Source organism: Carlito syrichta, unplaced genomic scaffold, assembly GCF_000164805.1.
Source record: "Carlito syrichta isolate Samal-C Ts95f unplaced genomic scaffold, Tarsius_syrichta-2.0.1 Scaffold288410, whole genome shotgun sequence".
NCBI classification, from domain to species: Eukaryota; Metazoa; Chordata; class Mammalia; order Primates; family Tarsiidae; genus Carlito; species Carlito syrichta.
This window is the reverse complement of record NW_007232506.1, coordinates 50794-75050: the sequence shown is the minus strand read 5'-3', so window position 1 is coordinate 75050 and position 24257 is coordinate 50794. Positions and strand designations below refer to the sequence as shown.

Genomic DNA, 24257 nt, shown 5'->3' with positions numbered 1-24257 from the left:
GCATTTGGGGCCCAGCCTTTGGATGTGAATCCTCAGGGCCAGTGCCAGCACAAATAAACACTGCTTCCTGGCAAAGAAGCCTCAGTATCTTGTCTCTCTGTAAAGGGTCCTATCAGAGTAGTAGTGATAATAATAATAATAATAACCACAATACTATATGTAAAGAGGATACTTATTCTATATCGGGTAATATGTTAAGTATTTTACATAATTATCTCATTTTCAGGAATTACCGACACCTCTATATTAAAAATATAAAAAACTGAGTCTTCAGGAAGTTGAGGTAACCAGCCCATAGTCACACAAAGCTGGACAGAGTTAGAGTTGGGATTCTGAGTCTTGTAATCTGACACAAGAGATGAGCCTACCTGAATACACAGCAGAACATCTTAGGCAACATTTAGAACAGAGATTCATATTTAATTGTTCTAGAGTGGGGCTTAGGTACTAATATTATTTTAAGTTCTCCAAGGCATTTTAATGTGTCACCAAAATTGACAATTACATACTATGAATTAACAACTACACTGTCATGCCTTACATTACATAGTAGAGTGCTTTGTTGTATATTATTTCGTGAGGTTAAAAAAAAAGAAACAAGCACCTGAACCATTTTTTCTGGAGAAAAACAATATTCATCATTTTTCTATGTAAAAATGTTGTTATGATTAAGTAATAACAGGTCTGTAACTGTATTTTTAAAGAGAGACTAATTTAAGTGTATCATCTGTTCTCCATTCCCACCTCGATTTTGTTCAGCCCCAGGAGGGCAATGGCTACGCGGATACTACTGCTCTCCAGAGTGCCTGTGATCAACCTTCGCTCATACTCGATATTTGACATCTGTTTCTGTGCTGCAAAAGCCAAAGCCTTTTCCTTGGCTTCATTAGTCATTGGCAATTTAAGTTCCACATCCAGGATTTGACAGAGTTTGCATTTTAAATACAGAATTGGATTTTCCTTCTTAAATCCTAAGGAAAGCAAAAACATTTTCATGAATGCAATGAACATTTATGCCCTTGATATTGTTATCCAGAATGGACTTGGGAGGTTTAAAATATAAAACTGCAGTTATGGCCTTTATTAAACAGATTCAAAATAAATGGGCAGCACATTTTTATTAGTTCTAATTCAGTGATTCAAGAGAGTGTTTAGAAATTTAAAATATTTTACTGGTATTCTCTAAGAAAAGTTCTTGTTAAATGGTTCTTTTAAAGAAACATCATCAATATGCTCAAAATTCAGTGACCATTGTGTTCCTATCAGTGATAGGAAAGTAGAGGAAGGAGAAATAAATGTTAAAGAAAAAAAGACACCTGCCAAAGACGGGCAAGAATTGTCATTATCCTTCATTAACATTTTAGTGCTTATTAGCATTATTGACCCTTTAATCAAGCACTAGAGACCAGGGTAAAATTTCAGGTCTTGCAACAATATGTGGATTTTTCAGAGTGTAGTAATTTTTTCTTTCTTTCTTTCTTTCTTTCTTTCTTTCTTTCTTTCTTTCTTTCTTTCTTTCTTTCTTTCTTTCTTTCTTTCTTTCTTTTTCTTTCTTTTTTTTTTGCTGGAATGCAGTGGTACGCTCATGGTCACAGCAGCCTCGACCTGCTGGGCTTAGGCGATCCTTCCACCTCAGCCTTCAAATTATTTGAGAAACAGGAGTTTGCTAAACAAATATTTTGTATGCCAAATTTTAATATTTATCTGAAGATTGAAAAAATAAAGCTTTCAAAAATCACCAGTTTTTACATTGGAAAAATTATGCTCTATATCATAGATGCTAACACAATAAAGTTAAAAGTGAAACCAGCCTAATTTCTCCATAGAAATGATATTTAATAGGGCAACCCCTTTGGGTCCCTTCCCACTGTGGGAGCTTTTCTGTCTTCTCAATAAAGTCCTGCTTTCTCACTAAAAAAAAAGAAAGGAAAAGAAAAAAGAAATGATATTTAATAAATACAGAAATTGACCTTTCTAGGCTTAAAGTTTACATTTGTCTTATCTGAGTTCCTTACTCAGAAAACCTTCCCTCAAACAAGGGACTGAAACTTACCAGATGGAAACAGCCATACGATGAGATGCCCACTTGGATTGCTTCCTTACCCCTCCTTAATTACTGTTATCCCCAAACACACACAAAGTTACATTCTTTCCCCTGCCATTTAAACTCCCAACTTCATTTGGCCAGGGAGACGAATTTGAGACTAAGTCTTCAGTTCTCTTCGGTTGATAACCCTTGAATAACAAAATATTTTTACTTGGCACATACATATTGTATCAGGGATTGTCTTTCTCTGCCATGAGCAACAGGACCTTGACTCAACTCATGGCATTTTGGTAATAAAGACAGGCCATTCAAAATCTAGTTACATACTGGAGAAATTTGATTATAAGGATGCTTAGGAATAGCCCCATCCTTCAACATTATAAATAAAATAAAACATATATACTCTACCTTCTTCTGGAGTACTGCTGTAGTCAATTGGATTTGAAGAAGAATTCATTGGAAAGAAACTGGAAGGTAAGGGGATCATACCTAATCCTTCCACAACATATATTAATTCTCCAATCTAAAATATAAGACACAGTAATATTAAATTGTAAAATGTCTCATAAAAAGATGATAAATCTTTCTGCTACAAAGAAAATCTGCATAATATAAGAACTGCGATGCATTGTGTTTTTATAAGCAACATAGCCTCCAAATGAGTGGACGAAGGTAAAACATAAAGATAGCCCTACTGTAGTATAGGGAAAACTTTGCATATAACCAGAACACAGGGATTGATTAAGAAAGTCCCAAGATGGCAGACAGTAGTTGATCTTTTTAACTACAAATATCCTTGGGAAACTGCTATCTTAAAATTAACAAAAAAGAAAGTAAGTTATTCTGTAACTTAATTATTGGAGAGGTGATACATCGTTTCTGCAGTGTCTGAGTCCCCATGAGTCTATATTTTAAAGTGTAGGCTTTCAAAATGAGCATGGAAGGGTCTAGAAATCTTTTAGAACAAATAATCAGTCAAGAAGTACAAAGGATTTGAGAAAGAAAAGACAATTTTAATCTGAGGCATGCAGACCCCCTTTAATTATCAGGTCCAAGGAGGCATTGAAATGTGATTATGTGTGACAACAATCAAGTCTCACAATCCCTTGAGCTAATAATTACTTTTTAAGACCACATGCTAATTAATGGCAGGCAGTCATAAAATGCCATATACTGGGCATCATAAATCCTTATAGTTCCACAATGTATAGCCTATCACCAATCAATGTTATTTGTGTAAACCAGTGGGAATTTTGTCAAACTACGTTGTATCAGGTCACTGCTAGGCTCTTTTGCCTTTAAAAACCTGCTTGTAACAAAGGCCAATGAGAGCATTCCCTAGGGCATTCTAGAAGTGTATCCTGGGCAGATGTTCTCAACTTTGGACCAAATAAGCTATATGTATTAATTTGTCTCCATTTCTTTCTTCAGATTAACAGGCTAAACGAGAAAGAAAAAATAAAAGCAGGGACAATGCAAGGGCAGCAACATGATACAGTGAAAGATCAGTAGAGGTGAACATGTCTGGATTTAATTGGCACTGCCATTCATTAGCTACTAGGTCTCAGGCAAGTTTATTACATCTCTAAGTTCCAGTTTTCTCCTCTGTAAAATGAGATGATCAATACTTTTATTTTAGAAAACTAGAGTTTAAATTAAAAGGATTAGGAGAGAGGAAGTCGCAAAAGACATGTATAATCAGAATGGTTGAACCTTATTTAGATCCTGATTCAAACAAAATATTTTAAAATGAAATGACAGGAAAAAACATACAACCTTGAGACAATCAGAGAAATTTGGCATTGCCTGAATGTTTGATAGAATTAAGAAAAGTTTTTACAATATTTTTAGTAATAATGGTATCATAGGCTATGTCAAAAAAGAGTCTGTTGTAGAGACACTAAATTGCTTATGAATAAAATTAAGTGATGATTGGAATTTGTTTCATTCTAATCATAAAACAAGTTTAATTATACATGTTGTAGCTAGATGAAGGATACTAGAGAGCTTTATTATAATTTTATTTCTACAATTGTATGGGCAGGAAACCAGAATATGCCACTCCAAATTATGACTCTTTTGCATAAGGATTATTTTGAGCTGAACATTCAAAATGCACACGTAACAAAAAGCATATATAAGAAGAAATAGATATAACAACAGCTCTCTTCTCTCCTCCATTTGCTTAAAAGCAGGATATAAATTTACGAAGGTGCCCTCTTTTCCTCCCTACCAGGAAGGACAAAGATTGATCACTGGAGGCAACTTTAGATTCTATCTGCCTGGGGAAGATGCCAGATTGATTTATACAACAAACTAGCATTTATTTGCCTTCTCACAATTTGCCTCTCCTAGAGAATCAAAGTCCTAGTCCTTTGTCTTGTCACTTCTCTAAAAATTTACCATTGTTTGTTAAAGATGCTATATAAGCCAGAGTTCGAAGCCACCACTTTGAAATTTACATATTCCCTGTGTATCTCCCACATATGAATGAAATATACATGTTAATAAAGTGCTTTTCTTTTTGTGACAAGAGTCTGTCCCAGTTAAGGAACAATGAAAGGTAGAGAGAAAATTATTTTTCATTCCTTCATAAGTATTTTATATTTTCCCTAATAAAATTTTTTCAGCTATCCCTTTGTCCTCACAAACAATGCAGTGAGGACTACATAATAAGAAGATAGTTCTTTGCTGGCACTTACCAAGCACTGAAGAGATGCCTCAAATGGTTTGAGAGCAGTCCTGCCCATACTTTCATGTGCATATAACATATGTAAAGCTACTGTGAAAATGTAGATATGACTCAAAAGCTCTAGGGTGATGTCAAAATTTGAGAATACCAGTGAAAATGAAGGCTGGCAAATTTAGATACAACAAAGAATCTTGTACCAGAATGGACTTGTTACAGACATGCAACTAGTTATTCCAAAATCAAAATGAAAGAAAACTAGCTGTGAAGCTGGGACTGTAACTGGTTTCAAGAGTTCCACAATCTTAAAACATATTAACTGCATGGGTGAGCAATGATTCCCAAAATAACTTTGAACAAGCAATATATAAGTAAATGATATAAAAGTAAATTGTTCACACAGAAATACATATTCTAAAATATTTTTAGCTATCAAAGATAAAAATAAAATGGCAGAAATTGAAAATCAATCTGTAAAAGAATAAACAATATTTCAGTATGAGGTTAATTTTTACATTATTCCCCCACTGAGATTTATTTATAATTAACTTAGTGATCAATTTTTATACGGTAATGTTCTAAAATTTTATTAATTAAGATCCACAGTTATCTACAGTTCATACTAAAACAAAGGATATAAAAAATTTTGAATGGTTTAAATTGTTTAAAATTTAAGTTCATACATTCCTGGTAATAAATAGTGCATTATACATAATTTTCGCATAGTACTTTTTCTTAAGCAGCCATGTACATTGCAAAAAAAAATTCCTTGCTTGGCATTTGAAATGTAATTTCTCTGAGTGTGTTTGTGTGTCTGCTTTAGTACAAATATAATCGAATGATCGATACTAATGATGTAAAATTTTCAATAATTCAAGTAAAAGATAAATGCATCAGTTCAACAAAGTAGAGCCTGAAGAAGATATTATTGTTTGTACTTAAACTTTTGTGTCATCCTTGTTTTTATCTAGAAATTAATTGTTTCAGCCAATATATAGTATTCATAAGCAATTAGACTCTGACTATAGAGTTACTATAATTATCTGTCTGTTTTAATGTGTGCCTGAGTGAAACCTGAACTATGGCTTGTCTACCGCATGAAAATGAATGCCAACCCACGGGAGTCAATTCAAAAGGAGCAATCTACTATTTGCCAAAATAGTTTCCTGTCATATAAATTATAAACAGCTTCTCAGCCTTTGATTAGCCAATTAAAATATTATTAATTAGGACTTCAATTCCATTTAATTCTACATCTTACACACAAGTTATATTACCATCTTTCACAAATTTATTTTTTCTAACTTGTTCAACTTTAATAGATTCTTTTTATTGAAAAAACCCCTTAATATAATTGAAAATAATGTCTGCCTTTCCTGTGTCAGAACATTATTCAGAAGAGCCATAATCTGTAGTGTAGTCTAATGATTTCCCTCTACTTTTCGTGGAACAAAATTAGACCAGAAAAGGCACACAAATGCAATAAATAATTGTTTCAAAGTAGAAAAACCCCTCAGATTCCAAATCTAGAGGCTCCGACAAGGGAAATGAAATTATCTGACACTTAGCAGGCACTTGTCCTCATGAGCTGCCCTAATAGTCACCTATACAAATCTCTTTCTGCTCTTAATTTCCTAACTTCCAGTTGGCATGTTTAATTGGAATTATATTTTCTGAAAGATGCAAAAGCCCACTGTCAATTACAAAAAAAAAATTACAGAAGATATTTTGTTTCTCTTGTGTATCTAGTTAGATGCAGTCCTCAAATAACACAGTTACATGCAAATTTACAAGACCAGCTGTTAATTACTCAGAAAGGAGGGACGCAAACACTGAATTGGCAGGAAAGTTTTAATCCCAGATCTGCCGCTAATTAACTGAGTAACCTTGAACAAGTCGTGGATGCCCTCCAGATACAAGTAACCTCAATCTTAAAAAGGATAAAAAAGGAGAACATTTACCTAGACAGAAAATCTCTATGCAATTATAGATAATAAATTATATTTATTCTCTTACATTGGGTCTAGATCTTTCCAGGTTTTGTATTTATTTGTTTGAACTGACTGAGCAGTATTGTGTCATTTTGATGGGTAAACAGGCACAGAGGAGTTAAGCTAAAATTCTAAAATGTTAAATTCCATACAGTAAAAAAGAGATCATGAATCATTGTAGGTGACTATTTGACTGCCATAATTATAGTGTATACCTGATCAGTAAGAATACTCACTGTCCTTTTAAAATAATATTTTATAAATAATTTATAATTAAGTCAGAAAGATGATCTATGAGACTCAGTGAGAGTGAGAAACCTCAGAAAAATATTTGTTTACCTGTACTGAAAAGTTAAACTTTCTTAACAAAATTTTAACACAATTGTAACTGCATGCTTAACAGATTATTCCACATACATTTTGAGAAGGCTACATATATTTAAATGGCATAAAGTATAATTAGATTATGTAATGAAAGTGCATGATATGTTGTAGGATATCATCTCATCAAATACCAGGAAGCTGTCCTTAGACTTTAAAAGTCACGTGGCAAGGAAATCAACAATCTCTCTTTCCCGCTAACATTGCATTTTCAGAACAGTTTCTATTCAAATATTTGCCACCAATTTGCTCTGCAAGTGAATGAAAACTTGCTTCCTTTCAAGTGTGAGCATCACCCAAACTATCATTGAGTTTGATTTTATAATAATATAAACTATGGTCCTCGGCATCTCTCCCCAGAATTACAGAGGAAATATCAGAAAGCAGCACAGAATGGTAGTGTGTGAAGTGGTATAATGGATTCCAAGAGTCTTCTAGCCAGTCACTCTGGCTCCAGTTTTCTCTAATTCATAATCTACTCTCTGATTTGGCACCAGAGATGCTTTATAAAACAAAGATGAAATCAGATCCTTTCTATATTTCCATTGGGTTCTTGCTTTCAATAGTAAGTACAAGAATTATAAATAATTCAACTTAAAATTCACGGGCCTACTCAATGTCAGTCTGATTAATTCATCCAACCCATTTTCTGTCACTTACAACAAACTTTTTTCAAAATTGGCAATCCAAATGTCCATGAAATTTCATGCTTAGCTATTTTTCCTTGTTCCTTGAATCTTTTCCTGAGCACACCTCTCCTCTGTCCAGCCTCAATTTTACTAAGAACTTTTTTAAACCAAACTCCTCTATTAATGAACTATTTTTGTTTCCACTATCATATAGAAATAAATCAGCCCTTTTATTCTAGAAACTGTCACTGTCTGTTTTATGGAAATTAGTGGACATATTCTAAGACACCATATACACTAGCAAAGAGTATGCCTTGCAAGAAGGTATCTTGTCAAGAGCAAGGTTGTCCCAGCACAAGGCTGCACCCACTGAGTAAGAGATGCATTTTTTCTAAATCATAGGGATGTGCTACATGTTTGACAAGCTTTTCTTATCCACCTGGAGGGGACACATACTTGAAATTCCCACAAAGTTTTTGTGTGAGCTGGGTCAGCCCTCTGCAAGTTTGTCTTCTCCTCTGGAATGCGATTATCTTCAGTACAGGTATCATGCCCTTTCTGTGTATTCACTCCCCCGCCTAAGAAATTGGCCTTATACTGCTAGTAAATTAAATTGTGTTAGGAGAAGTGAACAGAATAATAAAATGAAATTATTAAAATCTAGCTTGAAGGTGGCAAATTTTAAAACTTGCTACAGTCTTTGTCCAGATTTTACATTGTCTTTTGGGAATGAGAAGGTATGTAACAATAGCATCAGTTTTGGAAAATAGTAATTATTGTTCCCTCATCTGCTGCATTTCATATAAGGTGTATCCCCTGAAACTAAAATGTTGGTACCCAGGCATATGTAATCTTTACAGACTAACTGATAGTACCATTGATAAGGAACCCAGAGAAGACTTCAAGAGTAAATAACTACAAAATTCTCATATCGGATTTTCTCCTCATGTTATTCTTGAAAAAGGCTGCAGTGCTTATTGCAGGATAAGGGTTTTACAGTTAATAGGAGAAAGAAAGGTGGCTGAAGGGAGTCCAGGCCTTGCAGTGTGGAAGAGACTGAGACTCTGTAACTTTGTGAATATTTACCATGTTGATAGAGACTTCGCTTAACCTGTGCCCATATTGCCAGCAGGGATTAATGAGGTTAATAAATGTTTCAAAGTACTATAGGCTAGATGGGATTTTATCTTCCCTGTGTTTTCCCAGGAAATCAGGAGTGTCGCCTATGGAGAGAAGCCTATTTAATGCGCCCCCAAAGAAAAGTGGTTGCCACAAATTCAATTTTTAAAAAATCAAGGAGCAAAGGAATTGTGACTTGCCATTAAAAATCATGGAAAGTTTAAAAAATCATTCTCAAATAATACTCAGTGACTAAAGCTATGAAGATATCTTTCATGAAACTCAAATTAGTTTGCCTAAAAACAAAATTACGTAAAGATTTTAGCACAATATAATTTAACGTTTTTGCTTTCATAATAAGTAAACAAGCAAACATCAATATTGTTAAATTCTGTGCATTAAGTATAATTTTAAAAGGTTATACATCTGTTGTAGGATATTTAAAAATAAAGACTGCCAGCTTAATCTCTGTATCACCAGACATAGGAAGATACAAGAGAGTGAGAGAGTGTGAAGTGATGGATAGTACAGAGTCAGACAAGTGGCTCCACTGATTTATGCAAATATACAGATGACCAGAGTGACATTTAATATATTTAACTACTGGTATGGAGTTGCCTTCGGCTACATTATTGTAAACCAAAAATCAACAAGGTCTTGTAATATCTTCTACCTGGGAGTGGTCACACTTTCCCTGTTAACCTTCAACTTGGTTTATTAAGGCTGAAACTTACTTCAGTATGTGGAGCCCTGGTGTAGGGCTGGACCTGTTTGCATATGTTGCTCTGGGATGACAATTCCTATCCCAGCTTCTTCAAGTTAACAATGCCAGGACATTAACCTCAATTTGTTCTGACCAACGTTTGTAGACAGAGAAAAACCAAAGCGTGGAAGATAAATCTTCTAAGTGGAAGGGAAGCTCTGGGTTGGGTCAATAAAAATGCTGACGGTTGGTGGGAGAGGGATAGTTATACTACAGCAGATGCCTGCAGCTGGAACCCTCTGTTGACCCAGACCGTAGGTCAAAGATTACTGCTTGATGCCCCTTTCTCTCATACTGATCAGCTCAGCAATGTGGGGTAGTTTCTTACATAAAAATTTAGGATCACACAGTGAATGTTCACATTCTGGGCACCACAGTGAAGACACAGCTCCAGGGTTGTTTCAGTACCTTGCTGTGTGTTTTGCAATGCCTGTGTGCTTTGTGAAGGGGTCTGCCAATCCTTCCTTGCAAAAGGTGCATGCAATCCATCAGAGACTGGGCCCTGATTCTGCTTGAGGGTCCTCCACCTACTTTGCCACATTCCACATGAGAGCAAAAGTTTCTTTGGATTTCTAGCATCTGACAGTAGGAATTTCTAGAGTTTTAATATATTTTCTCCTAAGCTAAGAATTTCTATAAACACTGATGGAAGATTTGTAAAACTATTTTTTCAAACAGTTGTTACTTAAACCTCTTCATTTTTTATTTGAAAATTTAAACAGAACAACGAAAGTGAAACAGATGGCCTTTTCTTGATAGCAGTGTTAGTAGAAATGTTTGTTTTATACATGGAAATTATCAAGTAGAAGTCTAATTACTTTATAGTTTTCAACAGGTGGTTCTTACTGGTAAAGCAGTTATCACACATTTCATAAGAACAGGAGCTAACTAGGTGGGCATGGATGTTTGATCATCTATTTAAGCGTGTAATTGCATTTTTCAATATAATTAGCAATATAATTGAATGTATAAATTAATAGATGTGTTTCTTTGCATAAGTAATTGTAATTCAATGCAATCCTTTAGATTGAGGGCATTATTTATCAACTGATAGCAATATAAGACTTGGTTTTTCTTAATGTTTTCTCTGAGGACAAAATATATATAATCAAAAGTTGTGTTTTAATAAATTGAGATGCCAAGTTAAGTATAATTATATTTTATTGATTAGATTAAATTTGTGTAAGCTAATATTAATATTTAATAGTTAATAAAATCAACTTTGTTGCTGTGCTAATGAGAATTAACTCTAGTATTTCCTTAGATTATATTATAAATTAATATAAAAAAGAGTATGAAGTATTTGATCAAATTACTGGGCACACTATAGTCACAATTTTTTACAAATTTTATTGTATTTTATTTTTACTTTATTTTATTATAAAGATGTGGGGTACAAGTCAGAATTAGGCACATAAGTAATCTACATGCAGGTGAAGCTTAGGCCTCCAACTCATCCTCACTTCCCCTGGTTTAGGAGCAGGTACACTTTGTGTTGTTATATGGCCCCCTCACCCCTGGCAGTGTCCCTCAACTGCCTATCTCTCCCTTGTGCTATTCATAAATTTTATATGTAGAGGAATTTAGTTAAATCTTGAATTCCTCTAAAATAAATAAAAACAAGAGTTAGTATTACTATATAAAGGCATTTTTTCCTAAGTGGTAACTTTGAGCGTAAAATGAAACTATTATTTTACATATTTAATGGGCTCTATTATTTTTCACATCCAAAAGATTTTATAAACACCAGGTAAATACAATACCTCTCTTTAATTACTGATATTTTGTTGCACATGTACTCAATTTGGTATAAAAATAACCGATACATTCAGGGCTATATCCTGGGAGTAATAAATTGCCTCCTCAGGTCAACACACAGCAGTGTCTTTCTGGAAAGGAGTAATGCTATAAAACCTTCTTTCTGTAGTCTCTCTCTCCCTCTCGTCTGTCTTCCTTCTTCCCTCTGCCTCTGTGTGTCTCATACCTGTGCTGGTTTTGAAGATGCAAGTTGCACAGATCCCAGACCCACAAGGAAATGAATTCTGCCAACAACTTGAGGCAGTTTGGATAAAGATTCTTCCTCAGTTGAGCCTCTGAGGAGAATCCAGCTCTGGCGGATTCTTTGGTTGAAGACTTGATAGATCCTAAGCTGAGAACCTGTCTAGGGCATGTCTGGACCTTTGACCCTAAGTAACTGTATAATAAATATGTGTTGTTTTAAGACACTCAGTAATTTGGTAACACAGCAATAGGTAACTAATACAGATAGAGCCACAGCAAGTTAGCCATGCCCACACTGTTCCCGTGGGACCTACTCATGCTGCCATGCTAAAATTTACCCACAACTAGTGTAACTCTGGATGTTCTTGAGGATAACCACTTTGCTTAACAACATGAGGGGTTGAAATTATCTACATTCTAGAGTCTCCTGCTGTCTTCAAGTCAGCTGCTACTGGATAGTCTATTAAAGTGGCAAACAATGATAAACACACAAAATACAATTCTGTTCTTACCTTTTTGTTGCTCAAAATGATGACACAGTAGCGCATGTGGATGTTAAAGGGAAGAAAGAAGAGTTCCAGGCTTGAAGTTCCTTTCACTCCCAGGTAAATAGTATGCACGGAGCAGAAGAACTCTCTGATGAAAGTGGACTTAATTGCTAGCAAAACATGACACGGAGCTTGTTGACATATAATTGTGTAAGTGTGTTTCAAATAAAGCAGTTGTTTCATTTTGTGATTAAAGTATTAAGATAAATTTTTAAAAGTAAAAAACATTAGCATATAAGATTAGATGATACATACATTTGTTAATGAAAGTACAGAGACCCCAGTTCAAGTTTGATATAAGAAAATACATAATTTTGACCCTTTATTAAAAATTCCTTAATAAGGAATTGCATTACAAGGTGAATTTCACTACTGTTTAAAACTAACCTGGATATATGTAGCAAGATGGACATCCAAGAATCAATTTGTGGACTATGTAATGTTCCACAGGGTATAATGGATAGTTTGAACTAGAAATAAAGGATTTATCATCTAGATAGATAGATAGATGTATATATACATATAGTAATTTTAAAATCTCTCTCTCTCTAAACACACACACACACACACACACACACGCACACACACACTAATTTTAAGACATGTCCACAAATTCTTTGATACTGCCTTAAATTAGTGACATGGTGGGCCAGCATTAGTGCTGATACTAATAAATGGGATGCCAGAATGTAGCAGAAGTGAGGCAGTGTGATTTCTGGCATTAAATCATAAAATGCAATGCAACATTTGCCAATTCTCTCTTTCTTGGTTTGCCTGTCTTTAGAGCTTAAATGAAATCCTGTGAAGAATCCTGGGCCACATGGAAAGTCCATGAAGTGTTCAGGCCAACAGCCCAACTGAGGTTCCAGACAAAAGGCAATATTAACCATCTGAACCTGAGCTAATGTCACTCAGTTGAGCCCAGTCACCCCATAAGTATGAGAGATAATAATTATTACTTTTTCTTGTGTATTTGGAGTGGGTTGTTCTGCAACTCTGAATAACTACAGAACATTCCTATATCCTTTATTCTATCCATCATTCTATCGATCTTTTCTAGTCCTATAATTATTTTGTAAAACAAAGTAAACCTTTCCTCTCCTTACTGTTCTATACTTGCTGATACCTGTCACCTAAATAGGCTTATATAGTTCAGAAAAAGCCAAACGAGACATAAAGGCCATATGTCTAAATACATTATTTGTACAATGGAGGGAACCAGACTCAGCAGTGACAGGAGAGATGTGGGCAGTGACCACCAAAGGGTCATCAATAGAAAAGACTCAGGACCTGCACTTAGGCCTCCCATCAGCCAGCAATCCCCAGGGCTTGTCATTCTGGCTATCCTCATAACAACCCCTGTTGAATATTTGATTTCATATTATGCTTTGCAAATAAAAATCAGACATGAAAACATTAAAAAAAAACACTTTTATTTGCGGTACTCACAGGTTTTAAAGGCATGTGGGAAATGGGAACAGCCCTGAGCGGTATCACATTCACTGCTGCTCACACAATCACTGTCACAGAAAAGAGAAAAACAACATCAACAACTCAAACAAAAGTCAAAAACAATTCTCTATCTTAGTTAAACCTTATAGAGTCTTAAAAGTTATGACTAACTACAATATGCTATTGGGATACTACAGATATTTCAACTATCCTTTGAAGTTTATATTATTTTAGAAAATTAAAACAGAAAAATGCAAAAAGGAAATTAACATCACCCATATTTCCATCATTTGAAAAAATTTGGTAAAAATATTTCCTCTTATTTTCACATATAGAGAAGTGTACATTTAATAATAACAATAAGAACCCTAATCCAGATACTCAAAAAGTAGGTAGCCTCAACTTAGAACTAAATAGGTACTCTCTCCAAATGTGGCTCTAGAACTTGCTTTCTTGAAAAAAATTCCCTTCTCTAAATTTATTGTTTTCACATTTGCTTCTTCCTTACAAAAGTAGAAGTATCTCTGGCTTCATTTCTAACAATGAATTTTCAGATTAAGGTCTCAAACAATTGCCTCCCTTAAAAGGTTCCAGGCCTTCCAGAACCCATCAAGTTTTCCTATATTGCTCTTCTTTTAGTAACAATGATTATTTTGCTAAACAAGCCATCAATTAATATTTTGGCCCACAGATATTGATTGATTGCCTGATTTTTTTATAGAAGTACAAACCCATATTTGCTCACCTTTCCATCTGCTTTTGTCTAAATTTGATGCTATAAACATATATTGATTATTTCCAAGTAAATTTTTTGTCAGCATATCCATTCCTTTTCTTTATTTGATTTTATGAATAACACTGTCTTTTCTTTATACCACATTCTTTTTTTATTTTAAAGATGTGGGGTACAATTCAGGGTTAGGTATACAAATGTTCAAAATGCAGGTACCCTTAAAGATAAGGTGTGCCTATTCGTCCCCTGTCAGTTTCCCTCTACTGCCAATTCCTTTCTTATGGTATTATAAGAAAGATAATTTTTCAAGGATCGCTTATGAGTGAGAATATATGATACTCTGTTCACTGTTTCTGTGATGGATCACAGATCTAATAGACCTACTCTAAATCTATCCAAGTTGCTGTGAAGTCCATATGTTTGTCCTTCTTTATGGCTGCATAATATTCCATCGTGTATATGTACCACATTTTAAAAAATTCAGTCCATCTCTGATGGGCAGCATTGTTGTTTCCATGTTTTTGCTATTGTGAATAGAGCTGCAACAAACGTGTGCACTGGTATCTTTTTTGTAGAATGATTTGAGTTCCTCTGGGTATATTCCCAACAGCGGGATTGCTGGGTCATACGGAATGTCAATTTCTAGTTCTTTCAGAAATTGCAATATTGTTTTCCAAAGATGTTGCACTAGTTTGCATTCCCACCAGCAGTGTAGAAGTGTTCCATTTCAGTGTAGAAGTGTTCCATTTCCTCCACAACCTCGCCAGCATCTGTTGTTGTTTGTTTTATTAATGATGGCCATTCTTACTGGGGTTAGGTGGTATCTCGATGTGGTTTTGATTTGCATTTCTCTGCTGGTAAGTGAGGCTGAGAACTTTTTTATGTGTCTGTTGGCTGCTCGTATATCTTTTTTTTTTGAGTTGGAGTCTGACTCCGTCGCCCAGATGAGAGTGCAGTGGCAGCTCCCGGCCACCGCAGCCTCGACCTGCTGGGCTCCGGCGATCCTTCCACCTCAGCCTTCCAAGTAGCCGGAATTGAGAAGTGTCCATTCATGTCTTTTGCCCCCTTTATAATGGGGCTGTTTGTTTTTTTCCTTTTGGCGCGTTTGAGTTCCTTGTAGACCTCATTCTTAATGAGGTTATTCGCCACTTCTTGTAATTATTCTGTGCTTTAATTCTACTCACAGACATTCTGGTTACTTTTTTTTTTTTTTAAAGTAAAGAACATTTAATAGTTTATGTAATTTGAGCATTTGATAGACATTTTAATTTAAGGCTGCAATAGACACAATAGATAAATATTTTAGTATCTATAAAAGAGATATATACAGAGTGAAAAGAATAACAAAGAATGTTTATTATTTCTCCATATACAGCTCCATTACCTTCTCTTTGATATAGGAGCTCTGGGTAGAACACCTGATCAAAACCCACAGATAATATCCAAGCCTCATTTTGTTCAATACTTGCAATCTCTAGTCCTTCAATCATTTTTATCATAGTGAATAGAAAAGCAGACCAGTTAAGACATCATTTTTTTTCTTTTTCTTTAGATTAGAAAATTTAGTTTATTTAGAAAGTAAATTAGGGAGAAAGAGGAGATTCACCTCCCCACAAGGTAGAGGAAGGGGCCAACGCTTAAGAAAACATGGCCTTGCCATAGCTCAAAGAGCATGTGGCCACACCATAGTTTAGCAAGGAAATGGTCTTTTTTTTTTTCTTTGCCTATTTTGTCGGAAACAAGTAATATAAGTGCCTTTTGAAGAAATCAAAGAGTTTTTTCATCCCCAAAGGATGTGTGTGTGTGTGTGTGTATGTGTGTGTGTGTGTGTTGGAGTCTCATTCTGTCGCCCAGGCTGAAGTGCAGTGACACGCTGATGGCCACTGCAGCCCCAACTTGCTGGGTTTCAGGCGGTCCTTCCGCCTCAGCCTTCCAAGTTGCTGGAACTATAGGCCCTCACTACCACTCCCGGCTAATTATGTTCATTTTAAAATTATGGTAGGTATTAGCTTCACCATTAGATATTAACATGCACTACATTAATAAAGTATCTATTTTACAATATTATACTTTTAATATTTTGATAATTTATTGTAGTTTTAGTTTTTTCTATGTCATAAAAAAGATTGCGTCACCCCAAAAAATTCATATTGAAGTCATATAGAGAATATAAGAGGGTAATTAAAGTTACGTGAGGTCATAGGACTGGGGCCTGGATCCAATAAAAATAGTGTCCTGGTAAGAAGAGATGAAGAAGAGGTTATGTGAGCCCACAATGAGATGGCAGCTATCTACAATCCAAGAGAAAACATCTCAGAATGAAACCTACTTGTGGCATCTTGATTTGGACTTCCCAGCCTCCAAAATGAAAAATAAATTTTTGCCATTTAATCTACCCAGTCTGTGGTAGATTGCTCACACAGCCCAAGCAGACTAAGAGTCTTTAATTCTTGCAGCTTATTTTATGTGTCTAGAAAACACTATTCTTTGAGGTACTGTAACCTTCATGATATTACCAAAATGTCTGATAACATTTTATAAAGTTAAGAGACTCTAATCTAGAACAAAAGGATCATAAAAGATCATTACTCTTATTATATATACCTGGTCTCTGATTCATTCTGCTTTCCTCAGACTTGCTGCTGAATGTTTGTGTCTCCCGTATCCCCACCAAAATCTTTTGCTAAAACTTAATCCCCAGTGTTAGGGATGAAGTCTTTGAGAGGCAATTAGGTCATAAAAGCAAAGACTCCATGTATGGGATTAATCCCCTTATAAAAGAGACTTCATAAAACTCTCTCACGCCTTTCTGTCATGCGAGGACACAGCAAGGAAACTGCAGTTTATGAACCAGAGTTGGGGCTCTTATGGGCACAGAATTTGCCAGTGCTTTGATCTTGGATTCCCCAGCCTCCAGAACTGTCAGAAATAAATGTCTGTAGTTTAAGCCACCCGGTATATGGTATTTTTATTATAGCATCCCTAACAGACTAAGGCATTGGTCTAATTTTAATTGCTCTAATTATTTGGTATAGTAGAAATAAATATATTTAAATCATGCCTATCCAGATCCAACTACTGTTGAATTTTTAACAAGGGTCAGAACACAGAAGATCATATTTACCAGGGCTTTTATTTTTTGATTATTCTGATCCAAGCTATTCTGGGACACTGGGATAATGATGAAGCACTTAAGATTATAAAGCATATAGTCTTCAATGAAACATAGGCTTGTAAGAAAGAATTATAAAGGTAAATTGTAAACACTTTATCATCTTTTAAACCATAATTTACATACTCCTATGTTGGCACTATAATTCACATGGCTTCTATTTGCCCTTGTATACCTTTATCCATTGATTCTGGGATTCTCTCCTTCCATGTTCCTATACTCTCTTCCTTCTCTAGACTGTGGTCATCAAGATCATGCTCATATTTCAGATCTCAATTTTTATACAATAAGAGAAAACACCAAAGTATAGTGCACATATGGAAAAATGTTTATTGCCTCATAATTCTTTTTAAATGTTTTCTCTTTCATTAAGTTATTATAAAATCTAGATAGAGGTATTCCTAGGCAATCATATCGCAGAGTAGTTTTTCTTATAATATATAATAATGAATACATTTTTCCCTATAAACCTGCCTCTATTGGTAGATTTTCTCTTTTCTTCTTGATGATGGCCTCCTTGAGGACAAGATATGTGACATTTAATTTTATATATTTCCAGTACTAAGAAAAGTGCTAGAGGTGTCACTTAGTGAGAATTTACTGATTGAGTAGATAGCTCAACATTGCTGGGAAAAAACAGCAAGTCATATTATTCTAAGAAATAATTGTCAAAGTACTCATTTATGAGCACAGCTATTACATTTATCATTTTCAAAATTTGGCTAAAATCCATTTTTTGCACTGATTCTTACCTGCTAATTTCTTTGAGTTTAATTAGAATAAAAACTTCTTAACGGTTCTTGTTTTGCTCATGGATCATGTTCCCACAAAGCAAAATGTATGATGAATATAAGGTTTTGTTATTCATGTAATTTCAAGTTATTTTATATGTATCTGGTTGCTTACAAAGAGCAACTAATAGATACAAGCATGTAAAATTTTTTAATAGGAGAGTCTATCATATTTTAAAATGCCAACTGTAAGATGTTTCAATACTTTACCATTCAAGAGAAAATTTGTTATCTGGAGAGATATTAACTGACGTGAATATGAGGTGGAGTGTTAGTTGGTATAGGCTAGGTCATGTTGCAGTAACAAACAAACCTATATCTCAGTGGACTATAATAATAGTTTATTTCTTGTTTATGATACATGTACATTCTAGGTGGAGCATGCACTCAATGATCCTTAGTGAAGGAGGCTTCATTTCTATGTGTTTCTATAATAATTGTAGCAGAAGAAGGAAACATGAAAAATTCCTCACAAGTTATTAAAGCTACCACTGGGAAATATATGCAGCACTTCTCATATGCTACTGGCCAGATAACTTATATGTTCACATATAACTTCAACATTGGTGGAGAAGTACAATATTACCATGTGTCTAAAGAGAGGAGAACAGACATGTAAAAACATTTACAAATTTCAGTTTGTTTGTGAAAGATTTGTTAACATTTTCTTGTTCTCCTGTATTACCTTGTTGATAAACCTAGAGACCAGGCTAGGGTTTTATTGAGATAATATAGTACTTATTATATAGTAGATTACATAAGAAAATTAATCATAGAGGTACTATACCAGAACTTCATTCTGGTTATTATTTATTTATTTATTTTTATTTTTATTTTTTTGAGTCAGAGTCTCACTCTGTCACCCAGGCTGGAGTGCAGTGGTACACTCATGGTCACCCTAGCATCCTTCCACCTCAGCCTTCCAAATAGCAGAAACTACAGGCATGTGCAACCACGCCAGGGTAATTTTTTTAATATATTGTAGAGACAATATATCAAGTTGCTAAGCTGTCCAGGCTGGTCATAAACCCCTGGGCCCAGGCAATTCTCTTGCCTCAGACTCCCAATGTTCTGGGTTTACAGGCTTGAGCCACCGTGCCTGGCTTCTGGTTATAACTTATAATGCCTGTCCTTAAACTTTATTGCTGTCTGGAAATCTGTTCAAGACAAATAATGAGGAGACTTTTTTAAAAAAAGCAAGGTATGACATTATTACGTATTATTTTATTAACAAATATTTAAATATCAAAAGGCCTCATCATGCCAATGAAGCCAGATTGATGATATGTTAGATTATTTTGTGCTACTTGAGGATTAAATTTTCTTTTATGTCCCCTCATGGTGAAGCCTTGTCTTCCTATCTCAAAAAGCATTTGCCCTTTCCTCCTCACTGATTAAACCCTAATTTTACTTAGATGTGTATGTGGAGAAAGGAAATTTCTCTATACCTTCCAGCTAGGTTTGGTCATCTAATTAAAATTTGGTCGATGGGCTACAAGCTGAATTGTGTGGTATTATAGTTCTAGGAAGCTTCCCTAATAGATAGGGGACACATTCTTATCCCTGTGCATCTTCCTCTCTGCTGCCTAAAAAGTGGATTTAATTGTTGGAGTTTTGGATAGTTTGGCTAATTTTTTGGAAAGTGAATAGAGATTTTCTTGCTACATAATCTGGAGTTTGGAGGTGTTATATAGCTAGCAGGCACGATGTCAAATGAAGGAGCCACAATAATACTTCTGATAAATCTTTATAGAATTATCAGAAAAATAGCTTTACCTTAAGGCTATCTTTTTTCAACTCAATATATGGATTTAAGCCTCAGCCATCAACCCATGCCAGTCCTCAAATGATAAACCAAGAACTTGTATAAACTGATCAACCTTCCTTGAGAAACTTTGTGACTTTTGCCTTTATAAGTATTGCCCTTCCCTCTGAACTGGGAGACAGTCTTCATAGAAGTACATAAAAGTAAATCTCCAATCCTTTAAACGAGTGAACCTGAGTTATTCTTTGAGAGTTAATTTGCAGGAGCCTGATTGCTCTATGTTGGATCATATGTTCTCTGACCGAAAACTCAATGTCTCAGCATCTTTATTGTTATTATTATTGTTGTTGTTGTTTGTTATTTCGTTTTGTTTTGTTTTATCACAAGAAGGCTTGAGAAGAGAACTAAGGGAGTACAGTATTATAAATGACATGGGTGACACTATGTGAGAAAGAATGACCAATAATACTTTTGACCGTGGTAAAAATATTTACTATGTATTTTATGCTGAATTGGTAATTATTTTGGATGAGCATTTCCAAGGTTTTCTTTCTTATTTAAATTAAATTCTAACTGCTTTTATACTTGTTATTCCATTTTGTTTTTTATTTGAGAAGCATACCATTAAAAATAATACAGAAGAACCCCCCCCCAATGGAATTATTTTTTGGAGGGTGAACCCCTTGTAGGTAGGGGTAAGTGTTCTAGGAACCTATCAGCATCAGCGTACTAGCTAACCAGCTAGCATTGTTCTGAGAGGCTGCGTTCGATTTCAGTGATGTTTTTTTTTTGGAGAGTATCTCAGTGTGTTTGCCCATTTCATGATGGGCGACTTATGAGTGCACCTACCCAAACCGTGCTAACTGTTCAACAGTTTTTGACCAAAAATGACATGATCCCCATGTCCCAGCCTCCTTATTCACCTGATCTCATCCTGAGTGACTTTTTTGTTTCCCCAGATGAAAAAAAGCCTTCACAGGAAAATATTTTACTGATGAGGTAAAGGTGAAACAAAAGATGGCAGAAGCACTAAAAGGCATCAATATTGATGAGTTCAAAAACGGTTTTGAGGAATGGAAAAAGCAGCTTGATAGGTGTATTGCACCAAACGGAGAGTACTTTGAAGGTGACAAGTTTAAACATGTAAGAATAAATACACAATTTTTGATAAATAAATTCCAGGATTTTTGTTTCTCCTTGCATGAACTTACTTGTAGATTTAGGCTTTCATGGTTTCAATAATTCTGGAACTTTGGATCTAATCAAACCCATTTAAGAATTTTATAAAAAGAAAAACATTCTAAAATTTTAGACGCAGAATTCCTATATTGCATTCCCAGTCATGAAAATAGACTCAACTTTTCTGTTAATTACACTGATTATATTTTAAATTATTGAAGTTCATGGATACCTACAGTATTGCTTTAAAATCTGGCTCTATTTTAATATATGATACTATACATTTTTCTCACAATGGATGTGAGAAAATTATTTCAAGGATAGTCAGGCAAAATCTATGATTACAAAGCAGCCACTTAATCAAAAAGAAGCAAAGGATTGAAAATATACAAATCTAGAACGGTTTACGGAAGTGTTTTTAGCAATACTAGCATTTCATATCTACAAAGATATTAACATAAAATACCTATAGTCTTCTTATTTTGCTATCTATAATGCTGACATAGCTCAATGCATTAATTCATGTTTTATTGTTCACTGAAACAAAATATGAAGGCAAGACCTCAAATGCCCTAGGAAAGCATAAAATTAACATTCAATGAAACAAAAGCAATGAGACAAACGGTTTCTTCTTTATCAACTTTTCTCACATAATAACCATTGAAAGAATCAACATCTTATAATAAACACAACTCTTATAATCTCTCAAAAGTATTGATTTAAATACAATTCAATTTTGAAAAATAAACTATATTCATTTGAATGTTACCAAGATTTGTACAAGCACTTTAATGGTTTCTGATGTCTTTAACACTGGGAATTCCTTTCAATAAAATTGTCAGATTCTTGCCTCTTGACTTGTTTTTGCTTATAAAATGATGACACTGATATGGTCAAGCACTACACTAAGACAAAATTAGCAACATAGTAGTAACGGTCAACATAGGCATGCATTTCATTAACAGACACCTGCATTATGTTCTCTCTGCCTGACTTTCTTTAACCTTGGTAACATTGTTTTAAATCATACTTCACTTTAGGTAGTGATTCTATAGTTTTAAAAAGATGACCAATGTAAGGCAACCAAAGTTTTAAAAAATCCTACTTCTCTATTCAGATGTCAAAGAGAATTCCTAAACTAAATTTAGACTTCATAAAGTAGGTGGAATGAGTTTAAATTCTGTCAATCCTCATTATCCATGGATTCCACATTTGCAAATCTGCCTACTTGCTGAAAATGTATTTAGAACCCCCAAATCAATACTCCTGGTTTTTATATCCCAGTGTTTAATATCCCAGTGTTTAAGAACATATGTAGTTTTTAAGTGTTTAAGTTTTTAAGTTTTTAAGTGTTTAAGAACATGTGCAGTTTTATATCCCGGTGTTTAATATACCAGTGTTTAAGAACATGTGCAGAGTGGCAAAAAGTTTTAGTCCCTATCTACACCATTTTCCAGATGAGGTCAAACAAGGTGACACTGATCTTCTTATTTCAATCTTTATACATGTACAGAGATAAGGAGAAGCTGTAGAGAGTAAGAGATAGTGCATTTGGCATTTGTTAGTGGGGTGACCTCAGAAGAGTCATTTATCACTTCTGAATCTCATTTTCTTTTCGTAAAATAGAATCTACCAGGATGAGTTGCTTTTAGGATCTGTGATTATAATCTATGTGATTATATTTCCTAAGAACAACAGTTCAGTATTCACTAATTGAGTGTGTACCTACTACAAATAATGTATTTAATCAAGTGCATATTTATTCAGTTTTCATGCACGTGAACCTAGTAACACATAAACATATATTTGAATGAGTGTGAATAATGTAAATTGAACCTTTTGAATAGATGAAAACTATTGTGTAATCAAGAAGTTTCCTTGAGTACTAATTTCTCAGATACTTATGAGTATAAAATTTGAAGATACTTACTTGTGGGTCATGTATTGCCTGGACTTAATTAATTGCAATGGCGAAGAGACAAATGTTGATGATTCCACCAAAATGACACTGAAATAAATCATGGAATAGTTACTTCAATCTATTGTAACAGAATTCAGATGACCATAGAACATTCTTATTTTACTTTTTTCCCCACCATTTATAAAATATAATTAGAATCAGAATGAACCACAGTTTAAAAAGTTCAAGTGCTCTCATTCTGCAATTCAAACATGTATGTAAAAAATAAGGGAAAGATCTTGAATGAAAATATGTGAAACATGGCCGGGTGTGTTGGTTCACGTCTGTAATTCCAGCACTTTGGGAGGACGAGGTTAGAGGATTTCCTGAGTTCAGGGGTTCGAGATCAGCCTGAAACACATGGTGAGACCTCGTCTCTACAATAAATCAAAAAATCAGCCTGGCGTGGTGGCACATACCTGTAGTTTCAGCTACTTGGAAGGCTGAGGCAGACGGCTCACCTGAGCACAGCAGGTCGAGGCTGTGGTGGCCATAAGCATACCACTGCACTCTAGCCTGGGTGATAGAGTGAGACTCCAACTCAAAAAAAAAAAAAAAGAAGACCTGAAACAATATCTTTTTTATGGAATGGCAGCACTGAATTCTCATACCAAGGAACTTTAGAGTATAAAAGACTGTTTAAATTAAATTCCAGAAACAAACAAGAAATCACACTGGTATTAACCCATAGCTGGAGCTACACATTTCATAATTTCTAATAATGTTTTCATTAAAATTGCTTTTTTCAAGAGTGAATGTGAGATGTGGGTAGCTAGTTAATCAGTACATTAATAATTTTTGTCATCTTCTGGAATTCCATAGCAATGTAATCCTTCCTACATGATAATGCTTATGCATTCAAGAGAAAGGTGTAAGGTACAAGGAAACACAAAGTCAAATCATACGAAGACTGTATACAAATGATACTCTAACCATAAGTGAAAGATGTCATGAAAAGTCTTTTGTTTGTTTGTTTGTTTGTTTTGAGTTGGAGTCTCTGTCGCCCAGACTGGAGTGCAGTGGCCGCTCCCGGCCAC

General features: G+C 34.7%; 1 protein-coding gene across 1 annotated transcript in view; it reads right to left on the bottom strand.

The window, feature by feature from the left end:
- The window catches only part of LOC103255770 (cilia- and flagella-associated protein 47), a gene marked incomplete at its 5' end in the record, with an annotated part of 291791 nt that overhangs the window by 221081 nt on the left and 46453 nt on the right, over positions 1-24257 (bottom strand). Inside the window, 5 exons of the mRNA XM_021710301.1 lie at positions 745-971; positions 2456-2570; positions 12133-12278; positions 13618-13688; positions 23191-23268. Coding sequence (XP_021565976.1) covers positions 745-971; positions 2456-2570; positions 12133-12278; positions 13618-13688; positions 23191-23268 — 637 coding nt within the window. The remainder of the gene's footprint in view (positions 1-744; positions 972-2455; positions 2571-12132; positions 12279-13617; positions 13689-23190; positions 23269-24257) is intronic.